Source organism: Anabas testudineus, chromosome 12 (assembly GCF_900324465.2).
Source record: "Anabas testudineus chromosome 12, fAnaTes1.2, whole genome shotgun sequence".
Lineage (NCBI taxonomy): Eukaryota > Metazoa > Chordata > Actinopteri > Anabantiformes > Anabantidae > Anabas > Anabas testudineus.
The window spans coordinates 7,312,069-7,333,879 of NC_046621.1; the positions used below are offsets into that span (position 1 = coordinate 7,312,069).

At 40.3% G+C, this 21,811-nt stretch overlaps 1 protein-coding gene across 4 annotated transcripts in view; it reads right to left on the minus strand.

Moving 5' to 3' along the window:
• The window catches only part of znf462 (zinc finger protein 462), a 39,863-nt gene extending 19,150 nt beyond the window's left edge, over window positions 1-20,713 (minus strand). For 2 of the 4 annotated variants that reach the window (XM_026356640.1, XM_026356637.1), the window contains exons 1-2: window positions 20,581-20,713; window positions 9-268 (exon numbers count right to left, since the gene is read on the minus strand). In XM_026356640.1, coding sequence (XP_026212425.1) covers window positions 9-228 — 220 coding nt within the window. In that variant the 5' untranslated portion in view covers window positions 229-268; window positions 20,581-20,713. Of the gene's footprint in view, window positions 1-8; window positions 269-15,678; window positions 15,698-19,550; window positions 19,598-20,580 lie in introns of those variants that run through there. The other 2 variants (XM_026356638.1, XM_026356639.1) reach the window with 2 other exon arrangements.
• Between the last annotated feature and the right edge of the window lie 1,098 nt (window positions 20,714-21,811).

The following is a 21,811-nucleotide window of genomic DNA, read 5'->3' on the forward strand; positions in this document are numbered from 1 at the left end:
AGACATACTCATTCCAGCTTTAGGAGGCGTATAATCCTTGTCATCCTTGTCATCCTTATCCTCATACTCCTCCTCTTCCTCCTCCTCTTCATCTTCATCTTTCAGAGAATCAGACTCATCTGCATCTGCAGGCTGCAGGAAAACAGTGTGTACTTCCTGAATGTGGGTCTTTAAATCATCATATGACTCAGCTCGGAAGTCACAGCCGTCACACTGTAATACCTCCATCACTAAAAAGGGGGAGCACTCCCTGGAAAATCAGGGAAACCTGCAGAGGGAAAAAGAAAAAAAATTAGGAGGACATATGAAATTGCATGAGTTGATGTTAATGTGTGTGAATAAAAATCTAACTGAAGCAAATGTTATGAGATATCATAATCATATGAATGAAGAATCATATATACAGAGCTGTGACAAAGCTTAAAGACTGAAGTCAATTCAAGACTTTAGGACTAAAATGATCCTGTAATGTTTCCATATTCACTGCTGTGAACATGCCCTTCCATAAAAATGAGCTTGGTGATGATCTTCTATCATTACCAAAAGCAATTCCTGCTGTGAAAAGAATAATCAAGTGCATGACGGATGACACACCTTTCCCACATAAAAAGTAAGACAACTGCCTACAAAAATATCACACATTCAAATGTTCATGATTATGTGCTCAAAAGACATCCTGTTAAAGGAGAGTCTCGTTTTCTATCTTTATAGAATGTGTTAAGGATAGGCTGGGGGAAAATCTTTTTGGATAACATACTGTTCTTATTTGAATTAGGATGAATAAACACGCCAAATAATATGCATTTGTTTTCTACGATTGCTTTTGGCTGAGAGGAATACAATCATTGAATAAAGTGTGATGTTGAAATATTGAAACCATTATGATGTAGCTCTAAATCAAATCTGTCACTGGCATGCCTTCAAAATGTGCGTTTTGTTACTGCAAAAATGTAAAAGAAAAACGACTATACATTTGTGTATTTATATATATAACGGTTTCCTGCCTCATAACGGTGAACAACCTAAATACATAGAGTGCCATATATTCATATAAAATATGTGAATATTTTCCATCTCTATGGTTGGAGTTGTCCATAAACCCAACAAAACATAACAAAGAGGAGAATTCAGCAGATGCTGATGTTATACTAAGAATACTAAGAAGGTCCCATTTTTTTAGTCCCATCATTCCAAGAACAATGGAGGGACTGAGGAGGGATTATGGGCTGATTTGTCCCATTTTTATTACCTTGGGATAAGCAACAGCTGGAGAGCAGCTCCACAGCTCAGTATTTAGAGCAGACTATTCTATCAGATTGTATGCGCTGAAATAAGATTGGATGAATCAACTGAGAGATGAAGGTTTTATGTCTTTGGGCCTCTCTGCAGTTCAGGCTTGGCCAGAATAACGGAAGCCGGTGTTCGGGCCATCGTTTCACAGCTCGTTCGTGAAATTCAAGTCAAGCAAAAACTATAATTATGAATAGAATGTATAATATTGCAAAATCAATTTGTCTTTTTCATGTTTCTAATATAAGGTAAAAGTACAAAGCTACTCATTTGTTACACCAGCTTATGACAAGAAGCGTATATTGTGGTGTGTGTCGTTCTTTTGGAGAAAAAAATAATAATCAAACATTCTGTACAGAGCTTTAACACCACATGAAAATGATATTTAACATTTAAATGCAGCTCTGAAGGGGCAGCCTGGAGTGGCAGAGTGGTTAGTAAGTGCCGCCTCACAGCGTGGTTCGACTGGTCTTTGTGGAGTTTGCATGTTCTTGAAATACTTTTTTGGATTTTCTGCATATTTCATCAAAGAGATACAGTTAGGTTAATCAGCGACTCCAAATTGCCTATAAAGATGAATGTGAGAATGAATTGTTGCTTGTCTCTATATATCAGCCCTGTGATACATTGGTGACCTGTCCAGTCTGTACCAAGCTCAAGCACCCAGTGACCCTTAACAGGATAAGCAGTTCAGATAATAGATGCAGCTATAAAGGTGAATTACTTTGTTGTGTGACTACTAATCGTACTAACAAGGACGGTATCAACAAGTGTCTGGAGGATCTGTAATAGTATGGGTAGGTCTGTTTTAGGTCTGATAACTGCTCTCCATGGACGCATAATCATCACCACTTACAATATGAGGCCGTTACAGGACCAGGTGTATACTGTGGCACAAAAACTGGTCCTTCAAGTCTCCATATTTCAGGATGATAAGAGGTTCCATAAAAAACACAACACTTTCCAGGTCTGAACATACAGTATTTAAACATGCACACAGCTGAATATGGATTAAAGCTGTTCTGAGTACACACCTCTTTACCTCCTTGATATATAACCTAGTGTGCCCATCCCTCATATTAATATCAGCTGCAGGAAAGTTGAAATAGAGAGCTAAAACAACACATACACACAGAAGCACACGCACACACACACACACACACACAAAGCATATACTGCAGTGAGATTACAAAAATCCACAATAAGAAATGCTAACTACAGCTCAAAGGTGAGAATCAGTTTTCTAGTTTTATTTCTTCTATATCTATAACTAGTAATCATTTGTGTATTCTATTAGGCAAACAAAACATTTTGCATCTATTCAAAGAGGATTAATGGTTCACACTGCAAGCATGACCCTTTCTTGACCCACTGTTCTAAATCACACAAGTCTACATAACATTGTTGGGCACATCTACAATTTGGCTAAATCCATTTTTGCTACAACCGCAATCACAATTCAATTTGTTAAAAAAAACAGAGGATGACGATGTTTCATCACTGACTGGGCCAAACAATAAAAGAAAATTAAAAATTCAAGAAATGAATGATAAAATAATATTAAATAATTAACAGGATTCTGTAAAACAACCATAATTAAAATTTACTGCTATGCTTGAACACTTTTAGAAAGCAGCAGCATTATGGAGCCACTTTGGAGCAGAGGTGGAATAAGTACAGTCAACATGCTGGTCAGTAAACTATGCAAATAAGTGAAACGCTGTTCTACGTTTCCCTTGGACTTTATTGATTTTTCAGTTTGTCTACAAAAAATAAACAAATAAATAAAAGACTAAGAATGTTAATATGAAGTACAGTACATTTTGATAACTTCTTTACAACTGCATGTATGAAAAGTTGTATAAAGAATGGTGCCCACAGAAAAAACACCTGGGGGACATGGAATTAGAAAGAGGTAAGTCAACCAAACGTGGAGTGGCAAGAAAAAGTATGTGTTCATAGTTCTCATTTATTTGTCATAAAATCTGATCAGAATAATGAGCCTTCTAATGATACCTTCAAATCTTTGGCTGTCACTCGGGGTTGTTTCTTTACATCATTTATGAGTGATCGTTGTGCTCTTGGAGTCATTTTGACTGGCCGCCCACTTCTTGGTAGAGTAGCCACAGTCCTAGAGATTGTTTTCCTAGACTGGTGAATTCCTAAAGTCTTTGACATCACTTTGTAACCCTTTCCAGTTTTATGTAAATCAGCAATTCTTGATCATAGATCCTCTGAAAGCTCCTTTTGGTGAGGCATGGCACACATAAGCGTATTTTTATTATGTTTTTGTAACTTCACATACTTCTTCCAGTCGCGCTGTGAGGTTTTTAATGGTTGTTCTTAATAAAGACATGAATAATTCATTTTTCAATCAATTAATTTTTTGTGTTATTACTGTAGGCACATTTGTCTTTTTACATTTAGTCATTTTGGCAGATGCTTTCATCCAAAAGCACTGTCAGGGTAAATTCCACTAGAAAAACCACTAAGACAAATTATGCAATACTACACTATGCAAAAATAGTAACTGGATGTTGTGATGGAAGGTGTGCTGTGATTTGAACACATATCAGTGAAATATAGCTTAACACCACTATCAAATTCAGACCACCGCTCTGAATAATGAAACCAAGAAATTTCAAGTGGCATCCAGTGAGAGACAGTTGGGAATCCTGCCCTGCTTCCCACACCCAACAGACCAGTGGAGAGCTCCATGTGAGCCGGCCAAGCAGCCAGTATGTCCCTGAGCGACCAGGGGATCCATTGTTGTTCAGGGTCAGGTTACAGCCTCACCACGGGGCCCCACCCTGCTCTCTTGGCAGTTCACTGCTGTTTTGAACAAAGTTGCCTCCTAATGCCAGGTTCCTTGACATGGATATCAAGAGAATCCTCTAGGAGAAGGAGGGGAGAGGAATGCCTGGGGAAAAAAAGGCTCCTACACAACCACCATCTGCCTTAGAGTTGGCTCTATCTTTTCAGCCAGTCAGTCCCCGCGCCACACCAAGTTAATGGGTAAGATTGTGTAACTGCTTTCATCTAGTCAGCTGGGGCTCTAACAGGGAGCGACTGAGCTGCTCAGATCCTCCTCTGAGCTGTGCTTCAAGGGCAGCCATTTTAGGAGCTGACTATGTGTGCTTAGGTGTTCAGCCAGCACACAACATGGACCCACAGATCTGATCCTCTTCCTCAAAGGGAGGCAGCCTGTCACTGGAGAGCTGCTGACAGAAATCTATCTGCCAGATGTACAGTGCTGTACCCAAGTCCTCTGCCCACACAGCTCAGCAGAAAACATCTCACACTCTTGCCAGCCTGACTTTGCCTAGTCCTTTCATTTCTCAGGGACATTATCTCTCACGTCAAGAGATTTTCAGAGAAATGCTAGAATCCCTGTTCTAAAGAAAGACAGAATAGGTCAGAGCGAATGGCATGCACCAACACTTTGTGGAAAGAAATATAGCAAATGCGACTTCTAGGAGCTGCCAAGTACGTTCCACAAGGGGGTCTAAAAATGTGAGGCATGTCTGAACTTCTTTATCTCAGAGCTCTGCAACCCGGAGCCCCGAGGAGAAGACGAGAAAGGAGCTGAGAGAAGCAGAAGGGGAAGGGTGGGAGGAGAAGGGAGGTGCAGAGCATGATGGAGCCACCTGGAAGACCTTCAGTAGTAAGCAACGTAGGACAAAGCCATCAGACTGGGCTCCCTAGATTCCAAAGTCTACTGTCGTTTGTTAATCACCAACTGGTCTCTCTGCATCGGTGAACTCTGCCAGCAGACACACCCTCTACTCAAACTGGCTGACAGCAGCTGCTCTGTCTGAAAGAAGGCCTTTCAATAAGCCAGCATTAAGCTGATTAGGAGTACAGAGGTTTTGTCCTTAACTGTTGGTTAGTGCTACCATATCATGTCGTCAGGGAGAGAAAAATCCACTGATATGTTAGATTATGATATGGCAGGTATCCTAGCTTCAGATAATTTATCTGCCAAACAAGACAGGACGTGCATCTCGTCGGCTCAGCCTCAATAATTAATGACCCATTGATTAAAAATGACAGCCTGCTTTTTAAAAGAAAAATACAGTGGCAATAACAGCAGGTAGCCAGAGTCATGGAAATTGATTTTTCCAGAGATGAGATGACAAAATCAGACAAAAATCAATAAATTTTTAGTTTCAAGAAAGTTATAAAACCAAGAGAGAGAGAGAGAAAGAAGTGCTAAGGCAATCAGGCTGTACTTTTAATTCTGATCTTTTGAGGCCTTTGTGTTCACCAGGTTGACTCAGATGAGAGCAGCGGAGGATAAAGATTTCACTGTGTCTGGAGAAGTGCAGAAAACGTTGCGTCACACGACCGCGGAGAATTTGGCCTCTTGCACAAACAGGAGACAAAGAGCTGAAGATCAAGAAGGTTCCTCCCTTACTCTGATGTCAGCAGCTATGGAGAACTCAACACACCGGATCAGATAGTGTCCTGACTGGTTGCTTAAACACAAATAAGACACAGAATCATAATGCCATGCGATACATGCACCACATACTACATGACCTTTCCTAACTCAGTCTCAACAAAGATATAATTTAAAAAGTCTGACAAAAATTTATATTCATGTCCACCTGCTTGACACAGATGTTTATTCAGCTATAGGAGTCAAACCTTTACAGATCATGTAGGCGTATAAAAATAATCTAGATGAACTTTAGTTCGACAAATAGACAGGTTATAAAGCAGCATGTTGTTTTGTAAAACTAGACACACGGTGTAAATATTAAAAGCAATGAGCAGTTAAATGCACAACTTTTTTAAAAAATTATTTTAATATTAGTGATGTAGCAATGTCTAAGGATCAAGTGCATTTATATATAAATCAATGACACTATAAAATGAGTCAAATTCAAGGAGAGATAATATTGGCATTAATTAAAAGCTTTATATAATACATCATGTACACTTGTGCAGTGCATGCGGCTGCACTAAACAACTATTTTCCCTTTCATACAATATGAACCAAAAAAATAAATACAACATAACCTGTGTTTTTTCCCCCATTGTCTTTCTTGTTATCGTATTTCTTTTCTTGTGAGTGCAAGTCTGCCCACCCACCCTTGTTATCACACTTTTTGTTTCAAGTTTAGTAAACATTTAACTGCACAACCTGCTTTTCCTGAATGTGCCAAATCTTCCTACGTGTCTCTGGATCCATGCGATAACATTCAGATGATAAAACGAGACTCTACACAGAAACCGACGGGGAGAAAAGTCGGGCTTTAACAAGTTTGACATTGTATTTTTACGATTACAGTAACATTTTGGTACTCACACCATGTATTGTTGGCAATTATGTGTAGCTAAAGGTTCTTAAAGGTCAGATATTTCTTTTCAAACTAACGAAAGGACTTCCTATATGGAGAGGTAATGGAAGTACTTGCTTCTTTCTCATATAATAATTTCTCGTATACTTCATGGACCTCTTGACTAATTTTCAACAATACCTGTCTTCTTCACAGTATGACATACCTCTGTTCAGCCTTTCACAAGCTTTGTAACTGAAGGATCATGGTCCTGAAACCCAACATCTGCTGATGCAAGTATTGGCTCAGTCAAGCAGCAGCAAGAAATATTTATTTTGGCACCAAACCTTTAATCATTCTCTTTACTAGATACAACTGAAAGACTTTGAAAGCTGAAAAACTGACACGAGGTTTTGGTTTCAAAGACAATTTATATGTGTGCGTGTGTGTGTGTTCATCCTACACCTGATGGCTGCATCATTAGATGTAAGATTTAAAGTCGTATTAGAATCTGGTAAAAAGATAAAAAAGCTCATTTGCAGCAAAGTGTAGCTGACACAGGATGGTGCACCCTTCCACTGTGCAGTGTTGATGCACAAACAGGGTCTACATGGAACCGTCATGCAGCATCATCGCATAAGTCAGCATCTGAAGTTTGCAAAACAACATCTGGATAAGCCAGAGTCATTTTGGGAACAAGTGCTGTAAGTGTACAGATCACGTTATAATCGATCTCTCTGGACATCTTCAACAAAGGTATGTTTGTAGAAAAAAAAAAAAAAAAAAAAAAAAAAGGAGAAGCATTTCATGGACCAAACACATTATGGACTGCCCACTGTAAAGAAGGTGGAGGGGGGTTGGGTGTGTGTGGCAGCCAGTTTCAACTCAGTCAGGAGAATAAAACTGAAAAGAGGTTGGCTTCTGCAACTGGACAGAGATACAAAGCAGACCTGAAAATCGACCACAAACTACTTGAGACCAAATAAGACAAAGCTTTCTGAATGGCCCTTACTGTCCTCTGACTTGAGAACATAATTAAAAATCTGTAGGCAGAACTTCATCATGCTGTGTGTGACTAAAACTATCGGAGAACTCGAAGTGATCTGCAAAGAAGAGTGAGTGAAAATCCTGACTACGAAGACTCTTTGCCTAAACTTGTAGAAAGGTGTAAAACAAGCAATGTGCAAACTCCAGTGATATTGCAATGTTTCAGAAAACATGTCAAATCTTCTCACTGTGAGAGGAGAATAAAATAAAAGCAACACTATGTGTTTACAGAGGACAAATTAACAGGTGCAAATCAGTCAAAGTGTCTGCCATGACCATCAAGGCAGCCTTGAGTTACAAATAGAGCCACCACAGACACCGACTGAGCATGACGACTACTGAGTCACTTCTTCCACATCTGTAGGAAATCTTATAACATTTCAGTTCAAGCTGTAGTGAACTCACGCGGCCTTAGCATCGTCCTGAACCACATGCACACATACATACAATGTGTGTGTTAATGTGTGAAACTGTTTACCTCGCTCTTTCAAATTTTACTGGTAACATTTCATAGAATTTACCATTAAACCTTCCTGGAAGCCGTTTGTGGTGTTACAGCTAATTGTTTAATTTAGCTGTCCACTGCCCAGCATATACATGGTTTTGGTTCACTCTCACTGATCTCATTGCATCGTTTTCAGCCATAGCAGCTCAATAAACATATAAATGAATAAATACAGACGCATTTTGCAAATAGGAGTCTAACAGAGTAGAATGAGATCTTCCTCTCTAGACTTAGAAACCAAATCCAAAGGTTAATAAGTAAAAACTAAAACATGGTATCAGACACATTTATGATATAATCTAACCTTATTCCTGCTGTGTTGTTTATAGTGAACAGACAGAGCTGCCACAGGGCCTGTAACCACAGCCAAGGGGTTACCAGGAAGCATAATTAACGTTTATACTGTCAGCTAACATTCAGCCATTTGTGCATGTGCTTCAGTTCACTGCCGTGTATGCACAACATTCATTCGAGACAGCTTGCATATGCACATAGGCACCCGGCCGCTCCGCACCATCATCACCTCAAACGCACACAGAGGTCTGTAATCCAACGTTAACTTGTGGGTTTTTCATGGCTTAGCCTCACCTGAAGGTCTCAGAATACACATTAAAGTGAGTTGGATCTGAATGTGTCACAGAACATTATCCCCCCCAAAAGGAACTCCCAAGAATTTCTTAATACACACTTTTAAAGTTATTTTGGTTCAGATTAAAAACGGTGTCCTCAATGCAAGCCAGCCAAAATAACAGCGTCTGGTTCGTAGCCTGCGTGCAGCTTACACCCTTGTTGGCTCACAGTCAGGCTTTTATCTGTCGGCACTGTAGCAGATAACACTGGTTCAAAAGAGAAAAGCTGGTCTGACCTGACTGACCTTCATATTCCAATACTGTGCCACTGCCTCATCTCTCCAATGAAGAAAAACATATTGATGGAACCACAGCATGGCATGGAAGTCTCATATTGTGTTAGTGCCCTGGCAGGTACATGTAGATATGTAGTATCAGTCTTGCTGTTCAGACGAAATCCAGATAGATCTTAACTTGTATTTACAGCAGCAATGTGTTCCACCAATGTGATATCTCCTTGCACCCAGAACTGATCTACTGCTACAAGAAGATACAAAGACTACAGTAAACAGGGTCTTCAAACAACAAGAACCTTTAATGATCAAGAGTGAAAAGGTAAATGATTATGTTATATATGAAGCTTTCCTTCTTTACCTATTTTGCTCAAAAACAGTGTCACAGTTTTCCACAGAGTGATGTTGTTCTACTGGAAAAGGCATAAAATGTGCTACACACAATATTCACCCCAAGAACTGTATTAACTTCTGTGATTCTCTGGCTTCGTCTTGTCTGTATGCTGACATTAGCAGTTAGTCTCACAGAGCCACTAACATAACACTAAAATCTTTGTCATGTTGCTTTATTTCTGCTTTATAAATCTAAATCTAATACTAATAAAGAGTAGAAAGAAATATTAGTCCTCGGAATCATCGCACTATTTTATCTATAGTAGTGTAGCATACATAAACTGTATATTTAATAAAGAATAATTTTAGAAATGAATGAACATACATATTAACAAACATGCTTATTTAGACTTTGGCCTATAATACAATTAAAATACAGTACGTAGACATAGAGCTGTATTAGTATGTGAATAATCTAATCTAATTTAATGGATTTTAAGACTGGAATTGATTTACAAAACCACAATTAAACCACCTGAATCTAACAAACATATCTTATTACTGTAGTGCGGACAGGCATATCTGTTTCGTTACAACTGCGTTTCATCTGTCGTGTGATAAGAACAACAGTAACCCCACCACCACCACCACCTTTGTCATCAGAGCAGAGACCATTCTTAAGTGATGTGATCACATGGTGCTGCTCATTTAAGGAAGACTGAATACAGAGAGATGAGACATCGATCCCACCTGCCCGATCAATGGACCAGGCATTTTCCAGAGGAGGTGTGAGGAATCAATAATGTTCGGTATGAACGTTTTGTCATAACATTCATCAGACATCTACTGGAATGTAACGAAAGGGATGTAAGATAGAACAGAAAGGAGCATAAAATACAATAGCAAAGCCACCAGTAATTACTTTATGTTAGATTCAATCCAAACTTCAGACTACTTTGCAGCCGTGATGATCGTTTTGGAAGATCAACATGCATGATCAGCTCATAGCAGGCCGCAATCATATCGCATTAATAATGAATCAATCAGCTGTGAATAGGCCAGAAAGCCAGAGTGTGGCCAAAATCACCAACATTGTCACATAATATTATTACCCTCCCTGTCTAAAAACACTGGCGTTAATCTGACAACAAATCTGTTTCAGGAAGCATATGGCATTCAAAAAAGTAGGTCAACCATTAACCAGCTAACACACAGTCACCACTCCATCATAAGCTCCATGTCCATTGGAAACATCTGTGTGTGAAGCAAAATAGCTGGCTTTAAAGCCAGATTATTTACATTTTAAACATCAGAAATACATCTTACAAATTTAAAGTTGTATTACTAAGCACTCGACATGCTCTTACTTGTGTCAACACAGTCAGGGGTTGTGCTACTATGATCTCTGTTCTCTACTGGTGCTCCTGTTAAACCACATTTTAATGTTTACTATTGTCTAATAATTGCAACTTGTTGTTATGTTTCCCTACGATGTGATCAGTTTGAGCTCAGTGGAGGCAGGAAGTGATTCCACTTCCCAGATATTTACAGTAACTTATTTAGCCACTAAAAGCAGTTGTTTTCATTTCACATTTTAAACATGTCTGACTTTAAATATATTTTGCTTTACTTTGGTTACTTTCCTTTTCTGCACATGTGGATTTAGGTTATTTTCATTCCCCCAACATATCTTAGTCTCTTATAATCCTCCTCTCTAGCCTTAACCTACACAAAACCTGTGAAGTATTAAAAGGCCACCAGTGTATGTTGCAGTAGACCTTGCCCTTAAGGTGACGACGTGTAGTTCATGTTCTACTGCTCCATATTTAGGAAATTACATCAACAGTCTACACTGACAGGTGAAGGTAAGTTCACCCTTTGGATAAATCTGCATTTATGTATAAGTTTGAATCAAAATGTGGTCAAATCTAACTCTTTAATCTAAGTATACTTCAGGTAATGACATCAACAAAAGCTAATTAAAGTTTGAAGCTGGCAAGTATGTATAATGTAAGACACAGTAGAATAGGCTCAAGAGAGTTGTTCACCCCAGACATCCTGACAATATCTGAGCTGAAGCTGTTCTGTAAGTAAGAATGACCTCCTAACACTGTGCAGGTCTGATAGGCAGCAACAGGAAATATATGTTTGAGGTTAGTGCGGTAAGAGAGGTTCAACCAGGTATTAAATCCAAGGGTTCATTACTTTTTCCACTAGTACTATGCTTAATGGGTGTGCTAAATAAAGACATTGAAGATTATAGCAACCGAAAACCACAAATGAATGTTTGTGTGCTTTTAGCTTAATTTGTCTTTTGGAGACTAAGATAAAGTCATATTTTATGATAAATTCCTCCTGAGAAATAGGTAAGGCTGTTTTACTTTTTTAATTGCCCCTGTATATTGGTTTCATCAGACTACAATTTCCTTAATTATTATTTAATTAATTATCTCATGGGAATTTGACATTCTTACAAAATCAACTTGTGCTTTTTGATAAGACGCTGTCATACTGTCGTGCTCTAACCCTCAGCTTAGAAGTGTGTGGAACACATACAACTCCTGCTAAGTACACATCTTGCACAGACTCTTTATACAGTTATTTTTAGCTTGCTGTTGACCTCTTGGTGCTTTTTCCTTTAGAGCTTCCTCTTTACGTGACCATCCATCATAGAAAGATGAGCTGCTCTAGATAAGGCCATGATAGTGCCATTATTCTTGAAGCCTGGATGTTCATCTGTGCTACAGAAAGAACAAAAAAAAAAAAAAAAAAAAAAAAAATCAAAGTCTTAAATTTAATCAGTTTTTTTGTTTTGTTTTTTTCCTCAGTATTCAACAGTAACATCTCAAAAATGTTGCTTTGGTTCCATGCTTCTCTCTGTCCACTGTGACATTGATTAAAAGTCTAGTTTTATTTGATATAATTATAATAAATGCACTTGATTTAAGCAAACTAAGCTCACTTTATAGTTTTAAATCAAACCGATTGACACCTAACACCATTACAACAACAAATTACCAAGGTATGCATATACTGTACTTACGCAAGAGACTTCCTATTGTTAGCACAGAGAGAATCCAAACAGTAGCTTTTTGTGTTTATTTTACTAGTTACTTTAACTGAATGAATGAGAAAAAAAAAAGATTTTTTTTTTTTTTTTGTGAACGCAGCTCAGTAATCCTGGATTGTCTCAGAGGACTGGTAAATACAGGTGCAGAGTTTTTCATTCACTGCAATCCAGTGAGCTTTGCTGATCTGTCTGCAGCTTGACCTACACTAGCAGTGTCACATTCAGAGGGCATACAAAAAAAAAAAAACATCTTACTGCAGCAGGCCCAGACAACCCTGTGTGATTCTGGGTGAAGAACTACTCTATGTAAACCTGCCATTATCCCACTGAGTTGACAGAAAGCTAGGACTGTCATTGCAAGAATGAATGGTTAGATACTGTTACTGCCCCTTAATCTGGTTTATGTATTATTATCACACTCAAGATCTAATCTAAAACTACATCAAAGCAAATGCATTACACAATATGAACATGCGCCACCTCGGTAATAAAGGACAACGAGCAGAGCCTAGAAGATTGAAGGATTTTGATCTTTGGACCTCAAAGTACACTGCTGACTGAGGCCTTCAACATCAAAAAGAAAGACAGAGAAGCTGAAAGAGAGAGTAAGGAATGCCATTAGCATTGGCTTTCAGTTGCAATACCCGTCCCCGGAAAAGAAGATAACTTTCTATTTTATGTCGGGGTCATCCATACTGCAAGGTCAGTCTGTCTCTCTGACAGATGGTTGGATACCTGACATCACCCACTATTAAACAGCCTTTAAAACCCAATATCAATGCACTCGCTCTTCTTTTTCTTATTCTTAATAATTAATTTACAAAATATTTCCTTTCCAAGAAGTCCATCTTGCTAATTTCACATTTCTCTCTCTATAGCTGCATGAAAAAAGGAAAGAAGCTGGCCACCATGGTACGAGTAAGCTTGCTCCAAGGATAGCCTTGGTGCTCAGTAAAGGGATCAGATTGTTCCTCCTGGAAAGGGGGACATGTGCAACAGACTGCACTCGGTAGTAGCATTTGCCCTCTTTTGCACTGAAGATAATGACTGAGCAGATTAGGAGCAGACAACCATTAAGGGCCATCTTCCATGTGGCTCCTGTCTTCAGGTTGTCATGATGAAAACAAAACAAACAAACAAAAAATATTCAAACATTCAAAATATACTGCTTGTAGCGCTTTTCATCTCCTGCATTTACGTTTCAATCAAGAGCCTTCAGAGATATTTATGTGACCTTCAAGAACGAAATTTTCACAAGGCAACAAAACAGGGGGCTGGTAAATCTCTGAGCTAAAGGCTGCTGGGTGTGAAGGTTAGATTATGAATGCTCATTCATTCATAGTCCCTCTCATCACTCCTTGTTGTTTAATAAAAGAATCAGCTAATGATGATAAAATTGATATGAATAACATGCAGTCATTAACAGAAGTCAGAAACACAAAGAACTCAAATAACTTGGCGGGTGCAGGAGGAAGCGAGCAGATATGCACGACTTGAGTTCTCTGGAAGTCTACTGCTCAACCTTCTTTTAGTATAGTCACCTCACTTGGCTGCTCTTTCCTCTCTCTCTCTCTCTCGCTCTCTCTCTCTCTCTCTTGGGGCTGACAGAATTATCTTCTGCATCAGAGCTGAGCTGAGGCTGGGCCAATGCTCCACACAGAGGACTCCATTTCACATAGCCAGCCCCACTGTGGCCAAGGAGACACAGCCAATCACGCTGGAGTATCAGTGGCATGGCCATCCACCATTTTGTGCTCCTCAAGGTCTTTGACTGTCCAGCTCAGCTGAGTGGAGCTGCTCACTCTGCTATCTTGTTACACAGATGGAAGTGTTTAACTTTAAGAGGACAGACCTGAGTGAGCAACTTCCCCTCTGCAGACTGTCATGGCAGTCAGCAAAAGCAGAAGTGAGATGTGTGGTTTTGCTCACTGCAAAGATGGCCACCTACAGTGCGGCTCTGTTGTTCTTCACAAGCTTAAGAGATCTGATGATTGTGCGTCTAAATATGGAGCTTTCAAATGACCCTGTCATATAGAACTTTGACATGTTATGTGTAAACTTCTGCAGATGCAACATGTTCTAAACACTTTTAAGGTAAATCCTTTCCTTACACTGAAAAGCATAGGAGATAAAACTTGGGGCAACCCTTGGCAACATGATTAAATATTCCATGCAAAAATGATTAAGTGCACATTTTAATTAATAGCCCAGGGCGTGATTATTTTTGCAATTTTATATGGGAATGAATAGGTAGATATATTTGGTTTTCCTCAAGAGGTTTCTTCCCTCGAGCTTGAAGAGACAAAACTCTCCGAAAAGGAATTTTATCAAGCTCTTGTGCAAGTAGGCTACAGCACAAAGCACACGATCCATACAGTAAGTATAAACCGCACATGTTCACAGTCAGACTTACAGTATGAGACTGGAAACATGCTCCTAAAACTGAAACATGTAGGTTTGTGGGCTGAATAAATAAGTGAAGGGTGTCAAGGACAGATACTGGAGAGAAACCAGGAAGTGTTTTTCCACAAGGACAATCACTCCAGGAAACCTAACATTCCATGCAGCCTTGTAGTCCATCTCTCTTAGGAAACCATTTCCTGATGAAAACCAATTTGGTGCTGCCTCAAATAAGTTCTGTATTATCTCAAACAGCATTTGTGAAGAACGTCAGCGCTCAATGCCCAAAACATGCACCAAAAAAAGTCCTCACTGGTCACCCAGTAAACATGATACGACTTCTTCTCACTTTGAATAAAACCATTTCCTACAGAAGCCTCTTATCTTAATGCAAAGTTTAAAATCTTTAATTTAATTTAAATTTTCTTCTCTCTGCTGAAATGCCTTGAGCAGTATCTCATTCCAGAACAAAAGGATAACAAGAAAACACTGGGATGCACTGAAGGGTTTCTTGTAAGTGGCACGCGGTGGACAACTGCCAGAAAACACTGCAATGCTGACTTCCTTGTCTGGCATGGCAGTTACTACAGTTACAGGGAGTGGGTGAGGTTACAAGCTAGTCAGGATGGTGCATTTCAGAGTGACCAAAAGAAGACATGGAAGACTTCAAAAAAAAAAAAAAAAAGAGCCAAAAGTCAAAGTCAGTCAGATTTCTTGCAGAAACATTGCAGGAAATGCTTTGCCATGAAGATCATTTTAAATCTACTGTCAGGTTTATCTAAAAAGAGCAGTGAAGCTACTCTTCAGGATCACCAAACTGACCTCGTGAGTCAACTCAACAAGTTTGAGAAAGGGAAAGATGAGAGACCCATCAATATTAACTTACCACCGAGACCTCCTTTCCAAGCTCTTAAATATTTAATCGTCCTTGGACAGCTCTGTTGCTTCGTAGGCCGAGCCAGTGTGGATCCCTTCTACAAGACCACTCCTGTTCCTGCTCAATGAAGGCCTTGTCTGGTGGCACCACACTGCCCAAGGAACGGGCGTCTCCAAAGAATTCTGAATTTTTTTCCACCACAGGCAGCTCAAGGCTGACAGAGTTTGTTCACTGTGTCTTATTAGAGAGGGGCATTAACCCTGAGTTTAGGCTAGAAACCTGACATACAGATGGCTTAAATTTATCCCACTGGACAAACAGTCTCATCACCATGGCCACTCTGTCTGAAGTCTTCATCTTCTATAAAACTAGTTGCCTATATATTTTATGTATCTATGCTGACAAAGCCTAAAGATACAGTCAGATATTAGCTGAGCTGCACACCTTTTTTCCAGAAGGGGAAAGTCAGCATTGAAATGTTGATGTTCTGATGGAAAGCAGAGAGGAGGAACCAGTTCTGCAGCAGTGTAACGTGGCAACTGACAACAGAAACTGGAATGACACCTCAAGCGAGCCACTTCCTTGTTCCATTTAAACCCAGACTAGATGTTGCTTTTCAGTTTGGTTTTTTTTTCACAGAGCCCTATGCTGAGGTACACAGCATTAAATAATTGCACAAAACGTGGTGGATTGAAACACATGTGAGCACAATCACATTTTGCAGCTAAATCAAGAAAGAAATGTGGTTTGTGCTCTACTGTGCGACTAGTGTTTTGGATGTTGGGCTTGTGTGTTTCAGCACGCTCACAAAGTGTAGCAGCAGGGCCAGGCTGCATCTCATGAGCCATGCATCATGTCAAGAAAGCACTCACTGGAGCATTTCAATTTGCTTTTGTGCGTCTCCCCAGCCTTCTTCAGTGCCCCAGGTACAGAAGAATGGAGAGTGCATCACCCAATGTGAGTGAGTGAATGAGAGAGAGGAAGAGAAGGAGAGAGAGAGAGGTTGTGTGTTAGTGCATGTGTGAGGCCAAAAGACACAGAACGAGTATCAAAGTGAGTGATGAGCTTCACAACCACTTCCTTCCAGCGTTCAAACCATCACAGAAGTCTCTCTTGTTTAATCCTCTGTCCTCTCTGCCGAGCTTTTTTAGAGTAATCCTGAAATACCTTGCAAAAATCCTGTTATGTAATTTTTTTTTTTCTAAAAGTATCTACCACTGTTCGGTTTTGCCCTGTCACCTTAAAGCTCAACTGCAGCAACAATGTGTATTAAATATTTCATTCAGAGGTAAAAGTCAGCCAGTTTCATTTGGATGTGGACAGAGTTGTAATACTCCCAGTACAAATATTTAGTCAGTCGTGGATTTCAGCTATGAAATTTCAATTAACCTGGATGTGTCAATATAAAAATAAAGCATAAATGTTTCATGACAATTGTGTCATGTTACAAAACACTTATCTTATCCACTCATTAATTCAATGGACAGTAAATATCTCACCAACTGTTAAGTTAATTCGTCAACCTAAGAAGCATTTACAGTAGATGTTTTGGTCTGTAGTACAGAATGGAGCTGATGCAGAACCAGAAAAAACAACTAAGAAGCCAAAAATGAGGTGGTGGAGCCCCCATTGAGTTCCTCCATACACGTGTGCCCCCAAAACATTTTGCTAGAGTGAGAGACACCAAACAATATGTCTGTGCTGGAGTTCAATCCAGCCCCAGGTTAGTTTGTGATAAAACACAAAGTTGTCTAAGGAATATGTAAACGTGCATCAACTAAAACACATAAGGATCATTTAAGTAAAGCTGCAACTAATGATTCATCTGATGATCATTTTCTCTTAACTGATTAATCTTTATATCTCAAAAAAGTGATAAATGGCCATCCCAACTAGCCAGAGCCCAAGCTAACACAGGTCTACAATTAAACAACATTCAATTTACTAAGACAAAGAAAAATCAAATCCTCATACTGGAGAAACTGGAACCAGAAAAGATGGCATTTTAATTTGAAAGATTAGTTACTTCCTGCCAAATTAGTACAATTTAAACGAAGATCTTCTATTTAGACATTAGATAAGATAAGGTAAAAATGCTGGAGACACTTCAAGGCCATGTGTTTTTCAGTTTTTAATTGTGCTACATTAATGCATATTACCAGACAAATGTGTAATGAATCATTCACAATTACAACAATATAACTACCACATAGAGAACCTGGTGACATTGAGGGGCCTACAACAGAGCGGGGCCCCTTATCAGTGGTCTCTATTGGTAATCCAGCCTCATTTTATTATAACACAACCTACTGGAAATGCCATCACTGCCACAGCCAAAACAAACAGCCCTAACCCACATGACCTTAACTGATTAGTTAAACTGACAACACACAGATTAGCTACTAGTGTGGCATGAATATGCAATAATGTGTTGAAGACTTGTGAAAGTTACAACAGCAACCCTGGGAGCAAAAAAAAGCCAAGGTGCAACGTGTCAGAGATGAGGTGTGTGGACTGTAGAGGCTTTCTTCAAAAAAATAAAAAATAAATAAAAATGTCACAAGCACATCCAGAGCTAAATCACTGGACACGTTTGCAGAAAATCCACCATCCAGCACACTACAGTAGATCCATTGCAGCCGTCTGTGAGACAATTGTGTTGACTGCAGCAGATTCCTGTCCTCTATCAGCTCCTCCTTGAGAACCTGTTTGCCCTGCCACGCCAGGGAGAAGGAGCATCGCCACCATTTTGATTGCTCTTCTCAGCCCCAGCATTGTCGCAGCACAGTGTGTCAAGCTCACAGTCTCCTTGTCAGCAAGATTTCACACAGTGGCCAGGGGAACTGCAGAGCGTAGCATAGCCACACTAACATTCACACACGCACACACACACACACACACACACACACACACACACACGTAGAGCAACTGTCACACAAACACACAACAGCTTGCAAACACAACACACCTTCACTCTCCTGACAAACTGGTCAACAGACACCTTTAGGATATAACGTGTGAAATATTACCTAAGGCTGGACAGTGGACACAGAAATTACAGCATGACGCCTGTTAATAAATGACCAACAACCAAATCCATTAATGCAAATAACTTTTCAAGTAATAAAACGCACTTGAAACGGCAAATGAAAAAAAAAAAACCACAATGTCTCAACACCAGGCACATGTGACACCCAATAAACAGCAAGAGAGCCCCTCTGTAAATAATTAGTCAACAAATTATGAGCGAGACATATTAACCAGAACACTAAATTGTGTTTTTTAAAGCCTAGGAGTGTTGAGATAACAACACCGAGCTCTAATTTAATCAAAAGTTCATCCAAAGCATAAAACAAGAATCATCTTGAGAACTTCCTTTAAGAAACAGTAACAGCCATTACTTCACTCAGTCACACACACACACACACACAGAGAGAGACAGAGAGTGTGTGTGTGTGTGTGTTGAGACCACATTGTTGAACATTAACTACCTGCACGGCCAAAACACTGCATTATTCAGCATTGAAATTCCTATCTCATCCATGTGTCCCTCAGCCATCACAGTCGCAGACACATACTGCCCCAAAAAAAGTGGCAGCTGCGAACCTTTCCCCGAGTAAAACTCCTGCACACTTCCCAACCAAATCGTGTTTAATTGTGTCAAATGGAAGCAGCACGTTCATGGAGCCAGAAAAACGCAGAAGTTGACCTTGAAAGCCCCGCTAAAGGATCTAACCTCACTTTTTTCAGAGTTCTTCTGCTTCCTCTAGCAGCCCTAAACTTCCGAGCTGAAAAAGCAGAAAAACAAGCAGAAGAAGAGGAAGAAGAAGAAGAAGGAGAAGGAGAGAGAGAGGTGGTGGCCAATCAGTTTTGAACACAACCTTTGTTCTGGCGTGAGGGATCCTGCCTGTCTGACTCCAGGGCTCTCTCCTTGGAGACTCATCTGCTTTCCTCCATTTTATGGTGAAGCCCTACTAGTGTGACATACCTGACTTGAGAGCAGTGACAGCAAACAGGCATCCAAACAGTGCAGAGGGGGGGGGGGGGGAGGACACAATGTAGCAGAGAAGAACAAAAACAAAACACTAGAATTAAACAGACACTAAACTACACTGTATTCACCACCATCCACAGATATCTGGCTCCAACCCTGTGGAGTCAAAATCGCCACCAGATAAGGTTTCTTTTTTTTAAAATGGAGAGGAGCGTGTGTGGCACAGTTAGCCTCCTCACCCTGGACATGGCTTTCATGGTGTGTGTGTGTGTGTGTGTGTGTGTGTGTGTGTGTGTGACTGGACTGGACCAGCGGCTATGCCAGCTCCTCTGTGTCGCTAATGGAGGCTGGTTGGGAGAGGAGAGCAATCCGTGCAATGGCTTCTCCATGAAGCTAACGCGCAACAACACGCACGGCCGGAGACGGAGTAAAGGAGTGGGGGGGGGGGGGGGGACGGGGACGCACAGCCGTGTCCAGTAATTCCCCTGACCAGACATGTCAGAATAACAAAACCACTCCGCTCCTGTGCTGCTCCAAACACGCAGCCGAGCCTCGTTACACCGCCGCGTCCATTTCCTTGTGTCACTTTGACAACAAACCGAAAGGCGACATAGCGAGGAAGCGGTGGGTTGGTTAGGATATTAACTAGGAAACGAGAAGACCCACTTGACTTTGGCTGCATGGGTGCCAGCCGGAGAGCCTACCCGACTAAAAAATCTCGCCCCCGGCTTCCTCTCCCAAGTCGACTGGACATGGACTAAAAAGAGAAAAGGGGGGGATCAGCTCTTTCCAGGTCATTCACGAGGCGCTCTCCAAATTATATCCCATGATCTACCATACCGACGTTCTCGCAGACCTTGAAAGCCCAGCCGAAATCTTGGCGAAACTGGAAATATAGTGCAAGAGGTAACACTCACTGGTACAATCTTCTCCTCAAGCGATCCTCCCAAAAGTTGTCCTCGTATTTCATGCGTGCGCCCGGTCGGTCTAATGGATGATCGCCATCTTTCCTGCTTCTCCTTTGCTGCAGCTGCAGATGACCTGAGATCCGTCTGTCTCTGAATAATGAGCAACCACACAGACAAGGAAGACAATCTGCAAAGCAGGCTACACAAAGAAGTTTGGGAGACTAGCAAGCACCAGAGGGTGCACAAGAGTTTACGATGAGACGAGGGAGCATCAGCAGGATGGACAACGTCTATGTCTGAGAAGCTCATCCTTCATCTAGACTGAAGTCAGATAGCCTGCAAAGCCTTATCAGCGGCTCAGACCACCACCAGAAACATGCGGGCACCCTGAATTTTATATAGGCTTTCCATACTGTGTCTGCCACGTCATGGGGTTATCTGCAGTTCACTTTGGTGGTGATGCTGCTGCTTCACACTTCAAACCAGATACACGTAGATAGATAAATAGATTGATTGATCTCTATATATTATTATATATATATATATATTTAGATTTGCACATCACAATATTAAATACATACAAACACATATATATGTATATTTAAATACACCAATAATAAAACATTAAATTATAATTATTGAAACCTTCCCAGTCATTATTCTAAATAAAAGTGATGACATTCCCCTAAAGGTTTATTACTAAATTAAATCTAATAAAAGCAAAGCAAAACAATAAAATGACACATAACCACATGACAGTCTCCGTTCATTCATTCTCTCCTGCATTGTGGGAAATGTAACGTCTGATGTGTTGCAGCGTACCAAATGTGTTGTCCCTGCAGTGTTACTGTAAAGGTAGACATGATGCTGCTGCTCTGTCCACCAGCTGCTAACAAAGAGGGAGCCCAAGACAAAAGGTGCAGGGTCCTGCTCAGATGTATGTCAGCGTAAAGGGTGGGAGGGTGGGCGGGTTGGTGGGTGAGTGGGGGTTGAGCAGCAAAAAAAAAGGGGCCACACGTGGAAGGACGGGTAGTGAGGAGAAGAGTCTACCTTGAATGATTGAGTGACGATAATATCATGAGAGACACGAATCTACCTTAATGGCTTTTGTTAACAAAAGAACAAAAGAATTTATTGTGTTAGCTGCACTTTTTGCCATAAATGCTGTATTGAGTTATCGACAGGATTCAAGTACTCTTGTGCTGTTACTACACTTCAAGATATTTTTGATTTTTGATAG